Below are 25,698 nucleotides of genomic sequence, written 5' to 3'. Positions count from 1 at the left end.
CGATTGGCCGAGTCGTACGCGGCTTTGAAATCGATGAACAGGTGGCGCGTCGGGATCTGGTACTCGCGACATTTTTGGAGGATTTGGCGCAGCAAAAAGATTTGGTCCGTCGTCGACAGCTGCGGTTTTCTCTCGACATCGTAACGGGGTCTTTTGTCTCGTAGCCTAACAGTACAGCTACACACTTATAGAGTGCACATGGAGTGTTAATAAAGACATGTATAATCATCGTTTTGTATGTTTATTTGTAATGCAAGGTGATATAATTCAACATAACAGTTACGGTTCAAGCACTCTCGGTGCATTATCTCTAAATCTAAATAGAAAAAAAAACTTATGATTATGAATTAAAGTTGATCGCAAAGTTAATTATCTGACGTAACAAAGGTTGCACTTATAATCATCGCTCGTCGTCTTCAAATATACTAAACACGCTTCGCAGAGATTCAACGTACATTTCGGGCACCTGTAGAACTTTCGGTCGGAGATTACAGAGGCGCAGCCTCGGCATATCTTTCTTGAGCACGTTGCGATTACATTATCAAAAAAACTTTGGCGTAGCTCGTCAACGTCGACGTCTTCCTCAAAATCTTGTCCGCTCAGAATTCGTCGCGCAAACTCAATACAATAAACACCGCAGCTCTTATCATCACTTTGTTGAGCACAGCTCACATCGATGGATTTCCACTCATTTTCTTCACCGAGTATTTCTTGAATACCATTGATATGAGCCGCCGACCCAAGCGTGATTAGAAACTCTTTCAAGAAGTGTTCGGCTGATTTCACTCTTCGCAAACTGTCGTAGAGAAATAGTTGCTTCTCCTGCACGTTAATCACAACCAAGTAAAAGTGGATCCCGTCCACATGCGGTATAACCAATGTCCTGTCTAGGTAACTCACTACCGGCTGGAACTTCTCTCGTCGCTGCGACATATACGCCTGCTGCAAGTCCGGGTCCTGGCTTTTGTAATTGCCTAGTATAACGCCTCCATCGACATAATCTACTACATAGTACTTTGGTGTTTCGATAAAAGCTTGTACAATGCAAAACTGTACCGTTGTGTCGTACAGACATTGTCCGTATAAGCTCATCAAATCTTTAAGATCGATTGACACTTCTCGGCCTTCGTACGGCATCGATGATATGTAGACGTGTTCGTTGAGAGTTTTGGCTTTTTGCCAAATCTTGGCCAATAATCGGTACACAGTCTTTTTTGGTTTTAAATCCAAAGAAAGCTGTTTTTCTGAATTTCGTTTTGGTAGGGTTGCTTTCGGGTGTTGCGATTTTGTCCTCCTGCTTTTTGTCGTTGGTCGTGATGGGCGGGTGGTGCGATCGGCGTTTTCCTGGCCTGAAGCACCCGGTGGCGACTCCACGACCATCGGTTCCGATTCATTCGTCACAATTGCAGAGGATGGTGATGGTTTTGACAGTGGAGCTTTCGGTTGTTCGTTTTTCAGCGTTCCCTGCGTTATATTTGTCTTGCTGCGGATCGTTGGTCGTGATGGGCTGGTGGTGCGATCGCCTGAAGCCTGAGATGAAAGATCCACAACAATCGGCTCCGATTCGATATTCATTGCTGAAAATGATCTTTCAAACAGACGACGCGTTTTGGTTTTTTTCCCGATTTGTGATGTTCGTGGGGTTATGTCTGGTTTAGCTACTCGTTTCCATTGAGCAGTACAATTCCGTAAGTTTTGGTGAGTCATATCTGTATCGTCACCACGGAGAACTTTAGCAGGGGTGTGATCAATTTGGCCAGGGGTCGTCGTCGTTAGTACACGTAGGTTCAAGTTATCGTTAGCTATGCGGGCTCGTTTGAACGTTCCCTTCCGTGCGTTCAACCGCGTCCGTGGTATTTTGTTGTTATAACGGACGAGGTCTGCTTCGAGTTTCTCTTTAAAGATTGATATCAGGCGAGCGGCTGGCAACGGCGGTTTACCGTTTTCCACTATCGACGCACGAAGGCTTTCTTTCATGCGTCCCCATGCACATTCGACCAAGCCGGTATGAAAGCGATAAGGTAGGATGACATTTGCACCGCTATCAGTTTTCGGCTTATGGGTAATGCCGGTCCACCACGGGGCGAACGCAATGAATTTTTTGAGAAAAAGCTCCAAAAATGGATGTCCCTCTGAGTTACTCTTCTTGAGTTCCTTTTGGTATATCTTAAACCCGTCCTGGTAGAACGGCGAGCTCTTGTATATACACTCTTCGTCCGTGTAGTCGTCCAAATTCTCTCGATTTGTGGGTTGTTCAAAGTCTCGATGACCCAATTTCTTGAGTATTTCAAGCCGGACGGGTTCTTCATCTACCAAAAAAAATCTGCACATCAGTTTTAACGTTTCTAGCAGCTCGTCGTAATCGGTTGTATGACAAAATGTCACAAAAAACGTCTTGGCGATGGATTGATCCTGTGAATAAAAAAAAACACTAAATTTAAACATGTAATTTTTTAATACGGTTAAGCATTGTTCAAAAAGCGACAAGATAACACAAAAACGTCGATGTTTAATAAGATTTTCATTACTTATTCTTATTAGGTCCTTTTAGGTGTTGTGACCAAGTTAGGACCTGTGATCATGAAAAGATACTTAGATAGAGATCAAAAACAGTTGCAACTATCAACCCATTTATGCCCCCCTTGGTTCAGTTTTAGCAATTAAATGGTTTCCTGATAGGCTCCGTAAATGCAACAATTTCTAATGATCGGAACACCTATCAATCGATAAATTGAGACTAATGAGAACTTAACTATTATTCAGATTCCTTAACCCGGACGTCACACCATAATGTCGACTATCAACTCTTGGTGTGGCCAACCCTGTCAAAATGGTCATCCAGCGCGTCCGGTATTCTTGCGACGTGTCCAACCCACCGGATTCGCACTCTCCGTTCGAAAACTTCAAGCGCTTGCAGGTCCTCCTCGAGCATTGTCCACGTTTCGTGCCCGTAGAGAACGACCGGTCTTATCAGCGTTTCGTACATGGTGCATTTTGTACGCCGGGAAAGGTGACCAGACCACAACAGGTACACAAACTTGTTCACGTTCTGCCGACAATGTCCATGTTGTTGACATAGCAAATGAACTGGATTGATCGGGTGATAATCGTGCCTCGCATGTTGAAGCCCGCCCGTCTCATGACACCTTCAAGCCTAATATTGAAACCGAGGCCGGAGAAACCGTCGCCATAATCGCATCATCCAAATGAGTTCCACACCGATAACATCCTTACCCACTGCTCTGTTGTTCTTTAGCTTCTTGATGGCATCTTTAACTTCTAATCGTGGGTGCTCGTCTTGTACTGAATCTTGTTGACCTCGGATAGGCGTGCCCCCTCCAGGTTGTGGTCCGATTCAATGGCCGCACCACGGTAGGTTCTGAAGTTCGTGAAGTCCGTGAAGTGCCGACCATCGATGAGAACTTGGTGATTGTTTTGACAAAGAACTTTGTCCTAAGGTTTCTATACGTGGTGTCAATCCAAAATTGTCGCGAAGCGAAAACGTTACGTGACGAATTCCCCTCTCGGCACATTTCCCCTCTTAGGTACACGCTGGTTGGTTGAACAAACCTTTCCCAATCAGTCAATCGAGAGACGTGAGATTGATGTATCTAAAATTACCCCCACCCCACCTCATAATTTTCGGATCGTCGACGAGGCAACAAAACGAGGCTCGGTCGGTCCCGAAAATTCATTCTATTGCTGGACGTCGACGAGAACACATCAGAAGCAGATGGCCTGGTCGCCCGGTAGCAGACGACCTGGAGGTCCGGGAGCAGATGGCTTGGAGGCAAGGATCAGCTAAGACATGCCAGTCGCGGGAGTCGATCATTGGAACTGGCCACCACCTGGACTGGAGTGGCCGGAGGCCCCGGGGATGTTCCGATGGGGGACATTTGCCGGACCGAAAGAGTTGGGGCAATATGGGTATCAAACTTTATGGTTTTTGATACTGGACATGAAATTTGACATTTCGGAAGTAGTGGCCACAATCTGGAGTGGTCGGAGGCCCCGCGGATGTTCCGATGGGGGGACATTTGCCGGACCGTAAGAGTTGGGGCAATATGGGTATCAAACTTTATGGTTTTTGATACTGGACATGAAATTTGACATTCCGACAGTAGTGGCCACAATCCGGAGTCGCCGGAGGCCCCGCGGATGTTCCGATGGGGGGATATTTGCCGGACCGTAAGAGTTGGGGCAATATGGGTATCAAACTTTATGGTTTTTGATACTCGACATGAAATTTGACATTTCGGCAGTAGTGGCCACAATCCGGAGTGGCCGGAGGCCCCGCGGATGTTCCGATGGGGGGACATTTGCCGGACCGTTATGGTTTTAGATACTGGACATGAAATTTGACATTTCGGAAGTAGTGGCCACAGTCTGGAGTGGCCGGAGGCCCCACGGATGTTCCGATGGGGGGACATTTGCCGGACCGTAAGAGTTGGGGCAATATGAGTATCAAACTTTATGGTTTTTGATACTGGACATAAAACGTTGCATTTGGCTATTATCTGAATCCAAGCAGTTAAAATAAATTGCTTATTAGGCAGGAAGTAATAAATAGATTACTGCGATGCACATTTTTTTGTGCTACTGCGAAAATCTGTTTCTGGAAATTTAGAATAACTATCTCGTAATCAATTAGAGCCCTGTAAAGGGCAGTTTTAATGTCTGCTGTTAAAAAATTTCCTTTACTGCCGCCGATTTCTTGCAACAGCCTTGCAAAAACATTCCCGCATCTTGGTAACTTTCGAGTGGTGAAGGAAAGTCAATTGATTTCACTTCGATTTCTATTTCAGCTCCACTTGCAATTTCCGTCCCCTCAGTTCGATAGGACGGTAATAATAAGGGAAATTTGGACAGGACATTCTAATCGAAAATTTCAACAATCATCTTGCAAAGTTCTTTGTCATACTGGTCATGTGTAACATAACCACCTGCACCTTTTTTCGATTATTAACAACAATGTTAGGCTGGTACAAATATTTTTAAAAGTTTTTGTCACCCCCTTCAAAATTGGCCCGAAAATCAGGGGCAAAAAAATATTTTACAATAAACTTCAAAATTTCAATGAAAATTCAAGTGCAACCAGCTGAAATCAAATTAAAATACATTCTCCTACGTTTAAAATCATGTTTAGCATGTTTGGGTTTATTAAAAATCTTAAGATTTTTGAAAATTTTCGATGCAATTTTTTTTTCATTGCAATTTTTGTTTTTGTCAGATCTTAGATTTTTTGAAAACTAATGATTGCAAAACAACTGAACTAGTGTAAAATGCATTTTAAAACACTTTTTTTCGTTTAAATGTGAAGACTATGGCTTGTTATTTAAATTTTTATATATTTTTATTTTTTGCCCCCCCCTTGACCTCGGCCAGGGCCGAGGGACAAAAACTTTTTTAAATATTTGCATCGGCCTTATCGATTTTGAAAACATTTGCGTCGAAATCAAGAAAATGCTAATGATTTTGAAAACATTTCCATGTTGTCAAATTCAACAACACAGTTTTGCCGGGTTTGCTTTCAGGATTTCTATCCGTGTGGGTATCAAACTTTATGATTTTTGATACTGGACATAAAAAGTTGCATTTGGCCATTATCTGAAGTTAAGCAGTTAAAATAAATTGCTTATTAGGCAGGAAATAATAAATAGATTACTGCGATGCACATTTTTTTTTGTGCCGCAGCGAAAATCTGTTTTTGGAAATTTAGAATAACCTTGCACCTTTTTTTTCATGAAATATTTTAGAGCCGTGTTTTTGGTGAAAATATCAATCAATTCGGTAGAAGTAACTACTATGGTTACAAATGAAAGTGTAAGTGAAGGTTTCTGATAATGAATACAAAAATATCAATAAATTATTTGACTTTGAATGGAGCACCCGCAGTCGAGCAGTTTTTGACAGTTCGCTCCATAAGAAATACATTGTAGAAAAAAGCAAAAACTGCTCGAATGGAAGTGCTCCATTAATTTTTTTTTTTAATAAATATTAGCCCAGATAAAAAAAAAAATGCTCAATTGGGTACTAAGCCCTGTGTCAATTTGTATGTACAACGGTAAAAAAAACTATTAAAAACCATTTCTGATCACTATTTTTTATTTCTATGCAAAAAATATAGACAAGACAACATTTTTTCGATGAATCAACTATGGTCCCCTTGGAACAAGCTGTCAAGTAGGAACACGCAGAAAAATAAGGCATATTTGAATCAACAAAACGTTTTGTTGATTTGAAAATCATTATTTTTGTTGAATCAACGCTAAACGTCAAAGCAGCTTTTTCGAAACAACAAAAGACTTTTATGGAATTGAGAAAATCAAGGTTTGTTTCAATACAAAATCGGTGTTGATTATATTCAACAAAAATTTTGTTGATTCAAACTTCGTACAGGGTGATTCTACAAAACATTTTTCTGCGTGAACTTTTCTGTCAAGAAGGACCGCGAGGTAAATTTTTCCAAATTGATTTAAAAATCCATTTCAAACTCTTTGTGGTCGTACAAAGGGTCATTGTACTCAGAAAAATAAGCTTTATCGCTGTAAACGATAATATCAGCAATCTAAGCTTCATTTTAGACCATAAAGAGCTTAAAATGGATTTTTAAATCAATTTTAAAAAATTAACCTCGCGGTCCTTCTTGACAGAAAAGCTCCTACTTGACAGGTCGTTCCAAGGGGACCATAGTTGATCCATCGAAAAAATGTTGTCTTGTCAAAAAGTTCAAGATGGTATGTCAGAGACATAACCGAAAGACATAGGACCAAACAATTTGAATGTGTTTTTGGATTGCTAGTGAAATCTGAAATAAGATTATTTTATTTTGTTTCATAGATTTGTCGGCAAAATTGTTATAAATGTTCTCCTAAGGTGAACCTTCCATGAGGGCACCGGCAACTCCAGGTTGTGGCCACTAAGGTCGAAATGTCAATTTTCATGTTCAGTATCAAAAACCATGAATTTTGATATCCATATTGCCACAACTCGTATGGTTCTGTTAAAGACCCTCCGGGCCCCGGGGAAACCTGCTTTAAGATCACCGGTCACTCAAAGTTGTGGCCACATTTTGTTTCATAGATTTGTTGGCAAAATTGTCATAAATGTTCTCCTAAGGTGAACCTTCCATGAGGGCACCGGCAACTCCAGGTTGTGGCCACTAAGGTTGAAATGTCAATTTTCATGTACAGTATCAAAAACCATGAATTTTGATACCAATATTGCCACAACTCGTATGTTTCTGTAAATGTCCCCCCACGCCCCGAGGGAACCTTCTTTGAGGGCACCGGCCACTCCAGGTTGTGGCCACTACTGTCGAAATGGCCATTTTTATGTTCAGTATCAAAAACCATGAATTTTGATACCCATATTGCCACAACTAGTATGGTTCTGTAAATGTCCCCCCACGCCCCGAGGGAACCTTCTTTGAGGGCACCGGCCACTCCAGGTTGTGGCCACTACTGTCGAAATGTCAATTTTCATGTACAGTATCAAAAACCATGAATTTTGATACCAATATTGCCACAACTCGTATGTTTCTGTAAATGTCCCCCCACGCCCCGAGGGAACCTTCTTTGAGGGCACCGGCCACTCCAGGTTGTGGCCACTACTGTCGAAATGGCCATTTTTATGTTCAGTATCAAAAACCATGAATTTTGATACCAATATTGCCACAACTAGTATGGTTCTGTAAATGTCCCCCCACGCCCCGAGGGAACCTTCTTTGAGGGCACCGGCCACTCCAGGTTGTGGCCACTACTGTCGAAATGGCCATTTTTATGTTCAGTATCAAAAACCATGAATTTTGATACCAATATTGCCACAACTAGTATGGTTCTGTAAATGTCCCCCCACGCCCCGAGGGAACCTTCTTTGAGGGCACCGGCCACTCCAGGTTGTGGCCACTACTGTCGAAATGTCAATTTTCATGTTCAGTATCAAAAACCATGAATTTTGATACCCATATTGCCACAACTAGTATGGTTCTGTAAATGTCCCCCCACGCCCCGAGGGAACCTTCTTTAAGGGCACCGGCCACTCCAGGTTGTGGCCACTACTGTCGAAATGGCCATTTTTATGTTCAGTATCAAAAACCATGAATTTTGATACCCATATTGCCACAACTCGTATATTTTTGTAAATGTCCCCCCAGGCCCCGGGGGAACCTTCTTCGTGGGCACCGGCCACTCCAGCTTTTTTTTCACCACTGTCGAATTGGCCATTTTTCATGAGAACCGCCGCATCATAGCGACTTCCACGCCGTCCGCTTCGCTCGAATTTCCTCCTTCTGCTGCCGGTGTTCTTCCTTCTGGTCCTCTTCTTCTATTAGCCGCTGCTGCTGCTGCTGCTCCGCGCCGGCCCGACGTGCACAGTTCGAGTGCTCGTTCCAAAGTGTCTTGCTCTGTGAAATTTTCTGCTTAAATAGCGGCACAGCCGGAGAACGGCACAAAGGGGCGCGGCCTCGAATGCATACGCTCGCTCTGATTGGTCATCTGTCCGATTTGTACTGAAAAATTACTCATTTTGATTGCATGTTTTAAGTGCTTTAACTATGTTTAGTCAGACTATCTATGTAGTTAAACAATAGCTGAAGTCTTCCTCTTTCGATTGGTGGTCCAACCGTCTGGATTGATTCACAGGGAAAAAAGATATAAGCGTTCAAAATGTCCCCTTTTTTAACGCTTAAAAGTGACGCTTTGGATCGAATTTCTGAACTGGCCCCCCAATATAGTAAGTAGAGACATAGTCCTATGTCAAAAAAAATTTTGCATTAAAATGAAAAAAAGTGATCAGAAATGGTTTTTAATCGTGTTTTTTACCGTTGTACATAAAAATTGGCATAGGGCTTTAGTACCCAATTGTTGTTTTGCTCAAATTGAAAATAATATGAGATTGCCCGAAAGAGTACTCAAAATGGAGACTCAGGCCGAAATTTCAGCCCATTTGGTTCAAAACTGGCTTGCCTTGAGCAGGAACAAGTTTAAATGGGAATTAACCCGTAAAACTGGAGCATTTAGGTAAATTGCTCTGTACAAGTCAGCCGTTAACATAGCATTATATCATACCATGGGGTCCTAGGGGATGGTCTGGGGAACAATTCCTCCGAAGGGTACAAGATGATTGAAGGCCCCTGGTCTTGCCTTGAACCGGATTCATTCCGGCGTCGGAGAAATTCTCATGGTCCCAGCTAATTGTATAGGGAAAATCAAAGCAGCCTTGATCAGAGGATACCACATGGCAATCAGCCACCACAGTTCAAAAGTTATGTATAAAAATGTCTTTTCACAAATATCCGGATCTCACTAAAATGTATGTAAACTACAGATTGTCAAGTCAAACAGATCGGCCGATCGATTTTGACAGATCCAAACGCGCAGGAAGCCATATGCGCTGAGCAACGCGTTATGTTTTTTACGGTGTGGGAAAAGATGAGAAGTGTTGTAATTTCAATATTGTTATTATTATTTGTTTTATTAATTAAATTATAAGTACATACAATTTAAAGTTTTAACACACAAAATTTATTGAAAATTTTCATCGGTCTCAGCTTGCTCCACAGGATGCGGGAGAGTACTTTGTACGCTGCGTTGAGGATTGTGATGCTTCGATAGTTGGAACAATCGAGTTTTGCCCTTTCTTGTAGATTGGGGTGACGAGCCCGTCTAACCAGTCGGTCGGAAGCTGTTCTTCGCACCAAATGCGTAGGATGATTTGGTGTAGAATCTCGGTCATCCGCGTACTCCCGTGCTTGAAAAGTTCGGCCGGAAGTCCGTCCTTTCCCGCGGATTTCCCGTTCTTAAGCTCTTTAACAGCCTTAGCTACTTCCTCCAAAGTAGGCGGGTCCACAGCTTTTCCATCTTCCTCAACGTGTATCCTGTCCTCGACAATGCAGCACTTCCATTCGAGCAGTTTTTGCTTTTTTCTACAATATATTTCTTATGGAGCGAACTGGCAAAAACTGCTCGACTGCGGGTGCTCCATTCCCTCTCGTGTCTCACCGTTCAACAGCTGCTGGAAGTGTTCCTTCCACCTAGCCGCCACCGCAGTCTTCTCTGTCAACAGGTTGCCTTCCGTGTCGTTGCACATCACAGGGGAAGGCGTGGTTTTCCTTCTTACACCGTTGACAGTTGCGTAAAACCTCCGCTTATCGTTCGCGTTGTACTGTGCTTCCGCTTGAGCAAGTACCGTTTCGTCGTACTCCCGTTCTTTTCGGCGGTGGATTCGTTTCTCTGCTCTTCGCAACTCACTGTATCGCTCACAGTTTCGGCGCGTACCCTTAACGAGCATATGCTTCCTGGCCTCGTTCTTCTCGTCCGTCACTCCGCATCGAACCACCCTTTGGGTTTGCGTGCTCTGGTCACTTCGGTAGCCGTTGTGTTGACGATGCTCTGGAGGGCTCCCCATTGCCCGTCCAGGTTACCCGTAGGCGCGTCCTCGTTGATCCGCTCGTCGAGCTTCCGACTGTACTCTGCAGTAACGTCGCTGCTCGCGAGGCGCTGGACGTTCAACCGCGCTATCCTTGCCGTCCGCGGGGTCAGCACGTTCGACAGCCTAGCTCAGTTTTTACACGCTACCAGGAAGTGATCAGAGTCGATGTTCGGTCCTCTGTACGATCGGACGTCCATCACGTCCGAGAAGTGTCGACCATCCATGAAAACGTGATCGATTCGTGTGCACGATTCGCCACTCGGGTGGCGCCAGGTTTGCTTCCGAATGTTCATGCGCGCAAAGAAGGTGCTACAGATAGCCATTCCTCTGGCTGCGGCGAAATTTACCAAACGTAGGCCGTTTTCATTCGTGTGAGTATGAAGGTTCTCCTTGCCGATGACAGGATGGAAGAAGGCTTCCCTTCCGACCTTCCGATGATTATCTTCACGTCGTGTCTTGGGCACTCTCCATAGGTTTTGTCAAGACGCTCTGTTCTCAAGGTTAGGGGCGGCTTACAGCAAATAGAGTTAGGACCCCCCCCCCCCCCTCGAGCGTCTATTCCCCAGGTTAGGGGCGGCTCGGAACAGCGTCTGTTCCCCAGGTTAGGGGCGGCTGACTAACAGTCCCAGTGCCAGGGTGGGACTCTAAACAGTCCTGGTACGACGGTCCTCCGGCGAGACAGGGGGTTGGTGATGGCTACACGCACCCGCCGTAAAACAGTAGAGAGCTCCAGATGCGAGCCGATCCAATCGCCGACCCGATTTTCGGGGATCCAGGGATTGGAAACTCGGGACGTGGAACTGCAGGTTTCTCAACTTCGATGGGAGCGACCGCATTCTTTCCAACGAATTGCGGGTCCGCGGTCTCGAAGTCATGGCGCTGCAGGAGGTGTGCTGGACGGAGAAGAACCACCGGGAGTACGGTGACTACACTATGTATTGGAGCGGCGGCAATACACACGAGCTGGGGACAGCTTTTATAGTGTTGGGCGAAATGTCGAAGCGCGTGATTGGTTGGTGGCCAGTCAACGACAGAATGTGCCGGTTGAGAATCAAGGGCCGATTCTTCAACCTGAGCATCATCAACGTGCACAGCCCGCACATGGGTAGCGACGCCGATGACAAGGACGCTTTCTACGAGCTTCTTGACCGCGAGTACAGGAAGTGTCCAAAACACGACGTCAAGATTGTCATCGGCGACTTAAACGCTCAAGTCGGCCAGGAGGAGGAGTTTAGACCGGTTATTGGGAGGTTCAGCTCCCACCAGCAGACGAACGAGAACGGCCTACGACTCATCGATTTCGCTACCTCCCGAAACATGGCCATACGTAGTATCTTCTTCCAGCACACCTCCTATACAAGTACACCTGGAGATCAACAAACGACACGGAGACGCAAATCGACCATGTTCTCATTGATGGTCAGTTTTTCTACAGGTACAGTTGACAAACTAACGAAACGACAGCAAAATGATCAAAAACGCGTATAAATAATTATTTAAGAATGACCATATAACGATTATTTTCAATGAGATATGATTTGGATTTATCGACCGATTCTGGAGATTTTACGCGGTTTTCAATATGTATTGGGCTAAAAAAGAACAGAAAAACTCATTCACACTCTCATACACTGCCCCTGATCGCATAAATGTCCTATATGCATTTTTATCGATTTCGAGTTTTTGATGCAGTTTGGTTCAAAATCGTGTGCTCTTTCAAAAGAGCCTATAACATCCAGTACTTTGTTCTAGATATCAGGAGGAAATCGCGTTTTTTCGCGAAAACTTAACACGTAGCCTTATCCTAGACGCGAGGATTTCTTACAGAATTGGTTCTTCTAGAATCCTGCTAGAATGATTCTAGCAAGCCTGTCAGATTTCTGCTAGAATTTTGCCAGAATGTTCTAGCAGAACAAAATCTGTCGAAAATGACGTAATTTTGCAGAACCGCTTTGTGGCGAATGTGTTTGCCACCAAAACCATCGGCGAACTTGTTCGATCAAGTTAAGTTTTATTTTTCAGTTGAAGAATGATGCTGCGTTTTCTAGCACCGCCTGTTTTTGGTAAGTTAATTTGTGCAAGAGAATGAATCATCTACATTATTAAACATTCCACCTTTTATTTTAACAGGATATTGCGATTCTAATGCTGGGAACCTGGTGAAAATCAACTCCGTTGGCCGGAGCGTCCTCGGGAAAGGTGAGGCACTCCACCATTTGTCATTTGCCAGATGCAGCTCACCAGAATTGGCAAGAAAATCACGGCAGGACGGCGGGAGAAAACGACAACCCATGGCAGCTTGTTTCGATTGTCCGTCCGTCCGTAAGAAGAATCAAAGTGCCACAATGAAACAGTAAAAAAAAGGTGCAGTGGTAATGCTATAGGCATAACCATCATGACGAAGAACTTCGGACACAAAAGTAAATGATTTTTTTTATAGTTTTATTATTTGCGTTTCTTGGCCACAAAATCAATCACGAAACGGTTATTTCTTAAGATCTATTTCTGCTCTTAGATCTTATGGTATTTTGACGTTGGATAACGTCTAAAGTTTTGAAACGCTTCACAGCTAATCGTAATGTCAAGATTTTCGTGCCAGTTGATTTGAAATCATTTCATCAATTCTCTTTTAAACTTTTGGCATTGAACAATGTTTTAAAAATATTTTGAAATAATAAAAAGCCATTATGAGGACTCCAATTCATTACAAAGAGCCAGTCTGAACCATGTGTTAAAGATTTTCTTTGCGTCACAACAAATTTGAATCACATTAAACGATTTATTCCCACACATTACAAGACTTTTTTCTCGTTTTGACGATTCTACGGCGTTCTCTCTGCCTTCCTACGGCAGTCGCCACCTAGATTTCTTCGTTCCACGAAATCCCAAAACGAAAATCTATTTCATTTGCGTACTCAAATCACTCTCGACAGTCTACGAGGAAGGGACGACACAGCGGCAACAAAGATAGCTGAAGGCGGGGAAGCATCGCGGCGAAGGGGCAGACCGAACCTGAAAGGGTTCAATGTTGTTCGCGATGGGGAAATGTTTTGGCAAGGCTCTTGCCAGCCATCGGCGACAGCCAAGTAAATTTCAACAGCAAGCATTAAAAAGCCCTTTTTAGGGCTCAAATTGATTACGAAAGAGTTATTCTCAATTTCAATAATTTCGCAATTATCGATTTATTACCCCCAGCGATTTATTACTCATATTGCCAAAAGTTCAAGATGGTATGTCAGAGACATAACCGAAAGACATAGGACCAAACATTTTGAATGAGTTTTTGGATTGCTAGTGAAATCTGGGATAAGATTATTGTATTTTATTTCATAGATTTGTCGGCAAAATTGTCCTAAATGTTCCCCCAATGTGAACTTTCCATGAGGGCACCGGCAACTCCAGGTTGTGGCCACTACTGTCGAAATGGCCATTTGCAGGTTCAATATCAAAACAATGAATTTTGATACCCATATTGCAACAACCCGTATGTTTCGGATAATGTTACTCGGGCCCAAGAGGAACCTGCTTTGAGGGCACCGGCCACTCCAGGTTTTAGCCACCACTGCCGAAATGGCCATTATCATGTTCAGTATCAAAAACCATGAATTTTGATACCCATATTGCCAAAACTCGTATGGTTCTGTAAAAGGCCCTCCGGGCCCCGGGGGAACCTGCTTTGAGATCACCGGCCACTCCAGGTTTTGGCCACCACTGTCGAAATGGCCATTTTCATGTTCAGTATCAAAAACCATAAATTTTGATACCCATATTGCCAAAACTCGTATGGTTCTGTAAAAGGCCCTCCGGGCCCCGGGGGAACCTTATTTGAGGGCACCGGCCACTCTAGGTTTTGGCCACCACTGTCGAAATGGCCATTTTCATGTTCAGTATCAAAAACCATAAATTTTGATACCCATATTGCCAAAACTCGTATGGTTCTGTAAATGTCCCCCCAGGCCCCGGGGGAACCTGCTTTGAGATCACCGGCCACTCCAGGTTTTGGCCACCACTGTCGAAATGGCAATCTTCATGTTCAGTATCAAAAACCATAAATTTTGATACCCATATTGCCAAAACTCATATGGTTCTGTAAAAGGCCCTCCGGGCCCCGGGGGAACCTTCTTTGAGGGCACCGGCCACTCTAGGTTTTGGCCACCACTGTCGAAATGGCCATTTTCATGTTCAGTATCAAAAACCATAAATATTGATACCCATATTGCCAAAACTCGTATGGTTCTGTAAATGTCCCCCCAGGCCCCGGGGGAACCTGCTTTGAGATCACCGGCCACTCCAGGTTTTGGCCACCACTGTCGAAATGGCCATTTTCATGTTCAGTATCAAAAACCATGAATTTTGATACCCATATTGCCACAACTCGTATGGTTCTATAAATGTCCCCCCAGGCCCCGGGGGAACCTTCTTTGAGGGCACCGGCCACTCCAGGTTTTGGCCACCACTGGCATAAACAAAATCTTTGAACGAATTGGGGGAAGCTTCCTGACTGACCCGGCTGTGCATCCCGGGGCCGTGACCAATTACACGAGCTCGTAGTAGATTCGTTGTACTAACCCATACAACAGGGCTACAACAATTTTCACACAGTCTACTAGTTGTTGTTGTTAATTTATTTATTTCTGGCAGCTTTAACCTTCTTGGTCATTCGCTGCCCTACACAGTCTACTAGGTTAAACGATTTTACTCCACTGCCTAAAAGTTGCCTCCGCTGGCGGTTTTGCTCGTCCCCGGGTGTATCTGTAGTTGGTCGCAGTCTTTGATGGCCTTTTCAGGTGACGAATTTAGATACATCAATCGAACATCCGTGGAAGGGAAACTCGACGCATCGAACCCAATCAGCGTGTACCATGAAACGGGAGTGTGTATGTATGGTGTGTCATTCTACGGCATTCGCACACAATTTGCCCTCTTCGGTGCTGCTCTCCGATTCTCTCTCTCTCTCTAGAAAATAAAGGTAATTTTTCAGAAGAAATCCTTCTCCGGAAGAGAGAATTTGGGGCTCTCTCTCTCCCTGCTGCTGCTGCTTCACCCGTCTGCGGCTCAGATATTATGAGCCGACCCGACTTGTTCAGCATCTCGGTGGCAACTAAGTGGAGTGGAAAGGGTAGAACGCATTTTTATACTTCTACTTCGCTATTACTTCCCCTCTTTTCACAAGCACGCAAGATTTGTTTCCTCATTTTGCCGTTCCTACTGCATTTTCTCTGCCTTCCTACTGCATTCGCCACCAAGATTTGATCGTTCCGCGATATGCCAAAACAAAAATCTATAAATATAGGTCGATTTGTCATTTTCGAAATCATTTCACTCTCGACTTTCAAAGAGGAAGGGACGACGCGTCAGCAAATGAGGAAAGGTGAAGGCGAGAAACAGACACGGTAGTCTCGAGCTGGGCCGCAGTTCCCGGTCGGACGAGTCAACCAAACCGGGAATACCTGACGGCGGAGATGCTTGAGCTGAGGATAAAGTTGAAGCGTTCAACGTCGTTTCGATGGGGCTTTTTTGAGCCAGTGTTTTTGAAGGCTGTTGCCAGCAATCGGCGACGGCTCCAAATTTTCGAAAAAGTTATTCTGACTTGTGCATTTTTCAGCAGGCGATTTTTCCCTCTCCGTGCTCACACACACACACACACACACACACACACACACACACACACACACACACACACACACACACACACACACACACACAAGCGCGTATGACATTCTACCACACAGAAACAGTGGTTTCATGAAATGATTTTTATTCGATCTTTTTTTAAATTTTTAGGGAACATTCTTAGAGGGAAATTTTGAAGGAACAACTCTTTCGTGAGATATTTGGTGGCCCTGAAAAGGGCCGTTTGTTTATCAAATCTTCCGCGAGGTGTAGTGCTTCATTCGGGCCGCTTCTCCGGTCAACGTTGAGGAAGATGTCCATGGCTTTGGTCTGGGTCAACCTGCATCAGCACCACGTTCCTAAGTGCTACTTGCGGCGGGGCTTTTGCTTCTTGTCCGTTACACTTGCGATGGTGGAGGAGCTGCTCTTCTTCTTTCCCGCTGGTCTGCAGTGGCGATTCGTTCCGAAGTTCCGATCCTTCGGGGTGATGGCGGCCAGATTCGTTTCGTCAACCAGCGGACGGGCCGCGGGCTTGGCCGGTTTCCTCTCTCCTTCGGAACCTTGGCCTGTGGTTTGCTTCTCCTGCGGTGCAGCGGTTGTTCTTCGTTGTTTGTCCGTTAGCCTGCCTAGGAAATTTTCGCCTTCTGCGCCCTCTTCTGCTGCAGCTGATGTGGCCTCGACGACGATCCAAAAATTATGAGCTGAAGTGGGGCGCAGCAGGCTGAGATTTTGGACTGCACGCGCTTACACTCACACACACACATATGTAACCGCTCGTAAATTTCGAGGTGATTCTGATAGAGTTATCTAAGCCCGCTCTCACGCACACTAGCACGCCATTTGTTTTGCTGGACTGTACAAAATTTAACCTCAATCTTTTTCGTGTACGTACACGCAATACATACGCACGTAGATAACTCTATTCCGAGGCTGGATTTAATTTCATTTCCGTTTTGCGTAACCGTGCAGCAACATCACAGAGGAGCAGCTACATTTTGATACCTTTATTGCCCCAACTCTTATGGTTCCGCCAATTTCAAATTTCATGTCCAGTATCAAAAACCCTGAAGTTTGATACCCATATTGCCCCAACTCTTATGGTTCCGCAAGTGTCCCTTCATCGGAACACCCCCGAGGGCTCCGGTCACTCCGGATTGCGGCCACTACAAATTTCATGTCCAGTATCAAAAACCCTGAAGTTTGATACTTATATTGCCCCAACTCTTATGGTTCCGCAAATGTTCCCTTATCGGAACATCCCCGGGGCCTCCAGGTGGTGGCCACTACTACCAAGCGCTTGGTGGCGCTTGCGAGAGGAGCTGAGCTCCTCTCGCTTCGGTGGTAGACCACCGACTGAAGCCAGCCTTCCGATTTCCCATGGTTTTGTAGGGAAGCGGGAAGGCTAGTTCCTGAAGACGCCACCTAGTGGCGCTTGCGAGAGCTGGGCTCCTCTCGCTTCGGTGGTAGACCACCGACTGAAGCCAACTTTCAAATTTCCCGTGGTTTTGTAGGGAAGAGAAGGCTGGCGCTCGCGAAAGAGCTGAACTCCTCTCGCTTCGGTGGTAGACCACCGACTGAAGCCAGCCTTCCGATTTCCCATGGTTTTGTAGGGAAGCGGGAAGGCTAGTTCCTGAAGACGCCACCTAGGGGCGCTTGCGAGAGGATCTGAGCTCCTCTCGCTTCGGTGGTAGACCACCGACTGAAGCCAGCCTTCAAATTTCCCGTGGTTTTGTAGGGAAGAGAGAGAAGGCTGGCGCTCGCGAGAAGAGCTGAGCTCCTCTCGCTTCGGTGGTAGACCACCGACTAAACTAATGCTGTGGAGGGGGTGGCGTTTATATTTATATCAAAACCGTCGGCCGCGCTGCTTCTGTGATTTTCCCCTCTGCTTGGGGAAGGCGTTTCATTTTTCGGTTTCATTTGGAAATTTTGGATTGCTACCCTGTATAGAGCCCTAAGACGAAGTTCTTCGTCAAAACATTGTTGTAATTTAAATGTTATAACCTTCTTTACTTTAAAAATTCTAGCAGGATTCTACCAGAAAATTTTTCTATCTCATTCTAGCACAATTCGTACATAATTCTAGCAGGAGGCCTGTCAGAATAGTTCTAGCAAAATTCTAGCAGGATTCTAACAGAACCAGTCATGCTTTTGAACGGGTTCTCCGTTCGTTCAAGTTCACACAGCAACACGAAAAATAACAGCTCTGAGAACGAACGCTCGTCTCTAAGAAACGTTCGTTCAGTAGGCCTATTTGAAACGAACGGAGAACCCAGTTCAGAACTTCAACATTTACCTTTGATAAGACCTCAGTAGACTAGCTAAATTTCATTGACTTTTAATCACCCGTTTACATAAAAGTACTGCTAGCTTAGTGGTAACAATTAGGTTTAGCAATCAGAGGTAGTGAGTTCGAATCTCTTTTTGCCTGAACTAGAAAAGCATAGATTTTTTTTAATCACGGTGGCAATAAGTTTTCGTCTCCATTTTATTGGGGTGCTTTTTTGCTTTTTAACCGTTTAAGTTAGTCTCCCTAGCCTCCCAGCTGGAGTGTCCCTTGATTTGTATAAAATGTAATTTCAGTCGTCGTCAAAAAGTTGGCACCCACCACACAAAAAAAGGTGCAGTGGTAATGCTACAGGCGTAACCATCATGACGAAGAACTTCGGACACAAAAGTAAATGATTTTTTTTATAGTTTTATTATTTGCGTTTCTTGGCCACAAAATCAATCACGAAACGGTTATTTCTTAAGATCTATTTATTTCTGCTCTTAGTTCTTATGGTATTTTGACGGTGGATAACGTCTAAAGTTTTGAAACGCTTCACAGCTAATCGTAATGTCAAGATTTTCGTGCCAGTTGATTTGAAATCATTTCATTGAACAATGTTTTAAAAATATTTTGAAATAATAAAAAGCCATTATCAGGACTCCAATTCATTACAAAGAGCCAGTCTGAACCATGTGTTAAAGATTTTTTTGCGTCACAACAAATTTGAATCACATTAAACGATTTATTCCCACACATTACAATACTTTTTTCTCGTATTGACGTTTCTACGGCGTTCTCTCTGCCTTCCTACGGCATTCGCCACCTAGATTTCTTCGTTCCACGAAATCCCAAAACAAAAATCTATTTCATTTGCGTACTTAAATCACTCTCGACAGTCTACGAGGAGGGACGACACAGCGGCAACAAAGATAGCTGAAGGCGGAGAAGCATCGCGGCGAAGGGGCAGACCGAACCTGGAAGGGTTCAACGTTGTCCGCGATGGGGAAATGTTTTGGCAAGGCTCTTGCCAGCCATCGGCGACAGCCAAGTAAATTTCAACAGCAAGCATTAAAAAGCCCTTTTTAGGGCTCAAATTGATTACGAAAGAGTTATTCTCAATCTCAATAATTTCGCAATTATCGATTTATTACCCCCAGCGATATTGCCAAAAAGTTCAAGATGGTATGTAAGAGACATAACCGAAAGACATAGGACCAAACATTTTGAATGAGTTTTTGGATTGCTAGTGAAATCTGGGATAAGATTATTGTATTTTGTTTCATAGATTTGTCGGCAAAATTGTCATAAATGTTCCCCCAAGGTGAACTTTCCATTAGGGCACTGGCAACTCCAGGTTGTGGCCACTTCTGTCGAAATGGCCATTTGCAGGTTCAATATCAAAACAATGAATTTTGATACCCATATTGCCAAAACTCGTATGGTTCTGTAAAAGGCCCTCCGGGCCCCGGGGAACCTTCTTTGAGGGCACCGGCCAATCCAGGTTTTAGCCACCACTGCCGAAATGACCATTATCATGTTCAGTATCAAAAACCATGAATTTTGACTCGTATGGTTCTGTAAATGTCCCCACAGACCCCGGGGGAACCTGCTTTGAGATCACCGGCCACCCCAGGTTGTGGCCACTACTGTCGAAATGGCCATTTTCATGTTCAGTATCAAAAACCATGAATTTTAATACCCATATTGCCACAACTCGTATGGTTCTGTATATGTCCCCCCAGGCCCCGGGGGAACCTTCTTTGAGGGCACCGGCCACTCCAGGTTTTGGCCAACACTGTCGAAATGGCCATTATCATGTTCAGTATCAAAAACCATGAATTTTGATACCCATATTGCCACAACTCGTATGGTTCTGTAAATGTCCCCCCCAGGCCCCGGGGGAACCTGCTTTGAGATCACCGGCCACTCCAGGTTTTGGCCACCACTGTCGAAATGGCCATTTTCATGTTCAGTATCAAAAACCATGAATTTTGATACCCAAATTGCCACAACTCGTTTGTTTCTGTAAATGTCCCCCCAGGCCCCGGGGGAACCTGCTTTGAGATCACCGGCCACTCCAGGTTTTGGCCACCACTGTCGAAATGGCCATTTTCATGTTCAGTATCAAAAACCATAAATTTTGATACCCATATTGCCAAAACTCGTAGGGTTATGTAAAAGGCCCTTCGGGCTCCGGGGGAACCTTCTTTGAGGGCACCGGCCACTCCAGGTTTTGGCCACCACTGGCGTAAACAAAATCTTTGAACGAATTGGGGGAAGCTTCCTGACTGACCCGGCTGTGCATCCCGGGGCCGTGACCAATTACACGAGCTCGTAGTAGATTCGTTGTACTAACCCATACAACAGGGCTACAACAATTTTCACACAGTCTACTAGGTTAAGCGATTTTGCTCCACTGCCTAAAAGTTGCCTCCGCTGGCGGTTTTGCTCGTCCCCGGGTGTATCTGTAGTTGGTCGCAGTCTTTGATGGCCTTTTCAGGTGACGAATTTAGATACATCAATCGAACATCCGTGGAAGGGAAACTCGACGCATCGAACCCAATCAGCGTGTACCATGAAACAGTGTGTGTGTATGTGTGTGTGAACGCGCATTTGGCAATTTTCTTGAATCTGCCATCCTACCAGCCCGGGAGCATGTTGACAGCTCCCATACAAACTGAGCGTACCTCTTTTTGTGGGCCCACTGGGCCTAAGATGGCGGCCTTTGATATCATCTAGCCAAACATTTGAAAATGGCGAATAGTTTAAATTAATATAGTTTTGCCTACTTTCGGTTTAAAACGACAAAATAAGCATTCTGGAATCATTTTCTTGAAAAACTTGTTTAAAGATACGCCACGTTAAAATATTAGTCTCGAACAGTTGGAGGGAGCGTGCCGCGAAAGCCGTCACGGAAAAAAAGTTTCCCATGCAAATTTTGAGTTGCGTTTTTAATGGGCGGACTCCGACGAGGTCCACATGCCATCTGTCGGTGGATACGCGCAATTCACGAAAACTGTCATGTTAGGGGACGGCTGCATCCTACGGCATTTGGTGTGTCATTCTACGGCATTCGCACACAATTTGCCCTCTTCGGTGCTGCTCTCCGATTCTCTCTCTCTCTCTAGAAAATAAAGGTAATTTTTCAGAAGAAATCCTTCTCCGGAAGAGAGAATTTGCGTTGCTAGGGCTCTCTCTCTCCCTGCTGCTGCTGCTTCACCCGTCTGCGGCTCAGATATGAGCCGACCCGACTTGTTCAGCATCTCGGTGGCAACTAAGTGGAGTGGAAAGGGTAGAACGCATTTTTATACTTCTACTTCGCTATTACTTCCCCTCTTTTTGTCACTGCGCGCGCCCCCGTACATACACACGTATTTGCTTTCGCATCGAAGGGTAAATCTGCTGATGTGGTTGTATTCATCTGGATTCGAACGAAACGACACCAACACGGTGATTCTTGTTTTGCGTTTGGCGCATCGGCCAACAATTTGGCAACGCAGCAGGCTCAGATTTTTTAGGGGTTTTGTTAATTTGATTTGGTTAACCGCGGTGGATTTTCTTGAAATAATTCGAACTGTCAAAAATCCACCAAAGCATCTATCACATTGATCGCACAAAAATCAGTGGTAGAAAAGTATCCACCGGTAGATGCTTTGTTGGATTTTTGACAGTTCGAATTATTTCAAGAAATTCAACCGCGGTTAACCAAATCAAATTAACAAGAGCCCTTTGGACTGCACGCGCTTACACTCACACACACACATATGTAATCGCTCGTAAATTTCGAGGTGATTCTGATTCCGAGGCTGGATTTAATTTCATTTCCGTTTTGCGTAACCGTGCAGCAACATCACAGAGGAGCAGCTACATTTTGATACCTTTATTGCCCCAACTCTTATGGTTCCGCCAATTTCAAATTTCATGTCCAGTATCAAAAACCCTGAAGTTTGATACCCATATTGCCCCAACTCTTATGGTTCCGCAAATGTCCCCTTATCGGAACATCCCAGGGGCCTCCGGCCACTCCAGGTGGTGGCCACTATTGCCGAAATGTCAAATTTCATGTCCAGTATCAAAAACGCTAATGTTTGATACCCAAATTCCCCCAACTCTTATGGTTCCGCAAATGTCCCCCTATCGGAACACCCCGGGCCTCCGGCCACTTCAGGTGGTGGCCACTACTGCCAAAATGTCATATTTCATGTCCAGTATCAAAATCCAGGTGGTGGTCACTACTGCCAAGCGCTTGGTGGCGCTTGCGAGAGGAGCTGAGCTCCTCTCGCTTCGGTGGTAGACCACCGACTGAAGCCAGCCTTCAGATTTCCCATGGTTTTGTAGGGAATCGGGAAGGCTAGTTCCTGAAAACGCCACCTGGTGGCGCTTGCGAGAGGAGCTGAGCTCCTCTCGCTTCGGTGGTAGACCACCGACTGAAGCCTGCCTTCAAATTTCCCGTGGTTTTGTAGGGAAGAGAAGGCTGGCGCTCGCGAGAAGAGCTGAGCTCCTCTCGCTTCGGTGGTAGACCACCGACTAAACTAATGCTGTGGAGGAGTGGCGTTTATATTTATATCAACCGTCGGCCGCGCTGCTTCTGTGATTTTCCCCTCTGCTTGGGGAAGGTGTTTCATTTATCGGTTTCATTTCGCTTCGCGAAATTTTGGATTGCTACCCTGTATAGAGCCCTAAGACGAAGTTCTTCGTCAAAAAAGTGACTGTTTGTACTGAAATGACTATTATGCAGTTGAACTCTAAAAATATTGTAATTTTAAAATATCTAAAATTTTAAATAACAATTTTAAAATAAATTTTCAAAGAAAGATATTTTTTCAAATGTTCTGAATTTGAACACAATTTGATAGGCATTCTATTGTTGAAAGATTCCCAAATAACTAAAAATATCTTATAAAATACTACTGAAAACAGATTTTTGAAATTCCATTAAATGTTTTACAGTAAAAATTGTTAACAGTCCGTCTTGATTATCCGAAGGTTTGAACAATAAAAAACAATTCGTATTTTTTTTATTTTCTTACTTTAAACTTCAAATTCGAGTTTAGCTACTAAATTTTAGTCACTGTTGAGTGGTTGACTGCCTATTAAATTTGAAAATTCATTTTTTTCAACATTTCATTTTAGCCCAAAATGGCCGCTATCTTGGATTTCATAATTCTAAATCATTTTCAAATAGTTTATGCTGGTGCAAATTTTATTGAAACTTTTTGTCTTCCCCCATCAAAATTGGCCCGAAAAATCAGGGGGCAATTTAAAAAAAAATAACTTCAAAATTATAATGAGGGAGCGGCCGTGGCTGACTGGTTACGGTGTTCGCTTTATAAGCGAATGGTTCTGGGTTCGATGCCCATCTGCTCCCAACGAGAAATTTAAGAACATAGAAATCTGAAATGATGAATATGAACAAAAAATCAAAGTCGCTAGAGGCGGGGTTCGATCCCCCGTCCTTTGGATTGGTAAGCAAAAATGCTAACCACTACGCCATGACGACTTGGTGAGCGTGGACTGGAATTAGGAATACTGTTACAGAGAGCGAGTTGTGGCGCTATAACCACGGCAAATAGTGTCCAGGGCATTCGTGGAAATACAATGTCCCATCCCAGAGGGTCCCGGAGTACCAAAACCATCTAAACATGGTGCTCCCAACGAATACAACAAAAATCTCGGAGCGTATGGTGGTGTGTCCCCACGCTTCTTCCTCCCCTGTCGATTCAGAATTGTGTTGTTGTTCGAACACTCAGTGCTCAAACTCAACCCAATTACGAGTCATCTCTGCGATACGGCTTTACGCAGTAGGCCTGGCCGCTTTAACGCTTGTGATGTTTCAATGCATTCTAATGCAATGGCGCACTACAAACGTTAATAAATGACAAGAAGAGTGCTAGGCGTCATCTAACCTAAGGCACTCTCCAGGATCCCTTCGAAAGATTGGCTGCGCTAGGGTCTGATTAGATTAGATTAGATTAGAAAAATAACTTCAAAATTATAATGAAAATTTTAATGGAATCAAGTGAAATCAATTTTAGATTCATTCACCTGCGTTCAGAATCATTTTTAGCATGTTTGGGTTGATTTAAAAATCATTTGAATTGAAGATTTTCGATGTTTATTGTTTTTTTTCGCTAATATTTTTCTTTTCGTTAAATTTTACATTATTTGAAAACTAATGATTGCAAAAAACTAAACTAGTGTAGAATGCATTTTAAAACACTTTTTACATGCAAATGTTGAAACTGTGAATTTTTATTTAAATATTTATGTTTTTTTATTTTTTTCCGAGGCTTTCGGATAATCGAATCTGAACTGTGTTCTTATTTTTAACGGCGCACATCAAGCTAAGGCTGTTTGCACCACGATTTTTGGTACGCAAATTTTAGTATTATCGAAATTATGGGAACTATCTTTTTTTTTTTTTTGGGAGGGTGGTCCAGCCGCACATCGTTGATGTTGAAACCTCTAAACTGGGCCCTCGTCCTGTCATGTCCGTCAGTAGTCTTGTCGTACATTACAACTAGAATCAGATCTGCCAATGAATTAGTACACTTCGACCAAATAAATACTGACGCTGTATGGATCTGACTCTAGAATAAATGCACAGTTGTGTGTTATTCATAAGTCCAAAATGTTCAATCATTCATATAAGTCCAAATATTCATTTGCTAACTACTTTGGATTGAAAATCTAAACTTTAATCTAAAATCCTCTAAACGTCTAAACTTAATGTTCAAAACTTAACATTCCTTTAACTGTTGTAGTACTACTTTTATCAAAAACAATAAAAATTTATGAACTGATATACAAATAGGACAGAATCGCGATTTGAAAAAGAAATGACCATTTGCGTCAAAAGATCTGTAGTTCCTCGATTCGCAACAATGGTCGATACAACCATAATCCGAAAACCGTTAGTTCAACAGATCAACGAATTTTGTCCGATATCATTACATTATTGATTGATCGAGACTCTATGGACAATTTGACATAAAAGAATGCCTAGTATTCTACATCAATCAAAGTTTATTGACAGCATTACTCTAACTTAATAATTGCAACTAAATTTAACATCAAAAAGATTTGGAAAGGATACAGATTTATTTTAAATGCTAATGCTAAGCAACAAATCAATTGTACTATCCTGAAGTCCCGACCTAAATCCCACATTGTGATAGTGAAAAAGTGACAGAAGCAGCGGTGTCTTGTGCAATTGTGTTATTTTCACTATCGGAGAACTACTTAGTTCACGAAGACAGCTTATCGGTCAACGCTTAAGCCCTGGGGCTGCGGCAAAGCGAGTTCTCGTAGCATGAAGTGGTGTCCATAGTGCTTATAAAAAAGAATGTATACCCAAATTTTAACTAATGAACTAGGATCAAATC

General features: G+C 43.8%; 1 protein-coding gene across 1 annotated transcript in view; it reads right to left on the bottom strand.

Moving 5' to 3' along the window:
- Positions 1-1,390: 1,390 nt before the first annotated feature.
- The window catches only part of LOC119769475, a 49,734-nt gene continuing 25,426 nt past the window's right edge, over positions 1,391-25,698 (bottom strand). The window contains exons 4-5 of the mRNA XM_038262052.1: positions 2,142-2,412; positions 1,391-1,530 (exon numbers count right to left, since the gene is read on the bottom strand). Coding sequence (XP_038117980.1) covers positions 1,391-1,530; positions 2,142-2,412 — 411 coding nt within the window. The remainder of the gene's footprint in view (positions 1,531-2,141; positions 2,413-25,698) is intronic.

Source organism: Culex quinquefasciatus, chromosome 1 (genome assembly GCF_015732765.1).
Source record: "Culex quinquefasciatus strain JHB chromosome 1, VPISU_Cqui_1.0_pri_paternal, whole genome shotgun sequence".
Taxonomy (NCBI): Eukaryota; Metazoa; Arthropoda; class Insecta; order Diptera; family Culicidae; genus Culex; species Culex quinquefasciatus.
Note: the sequence above shows the minus strand (reverse complement) of the source record. Positions and strands in the feature narration are given on the sequence as shown.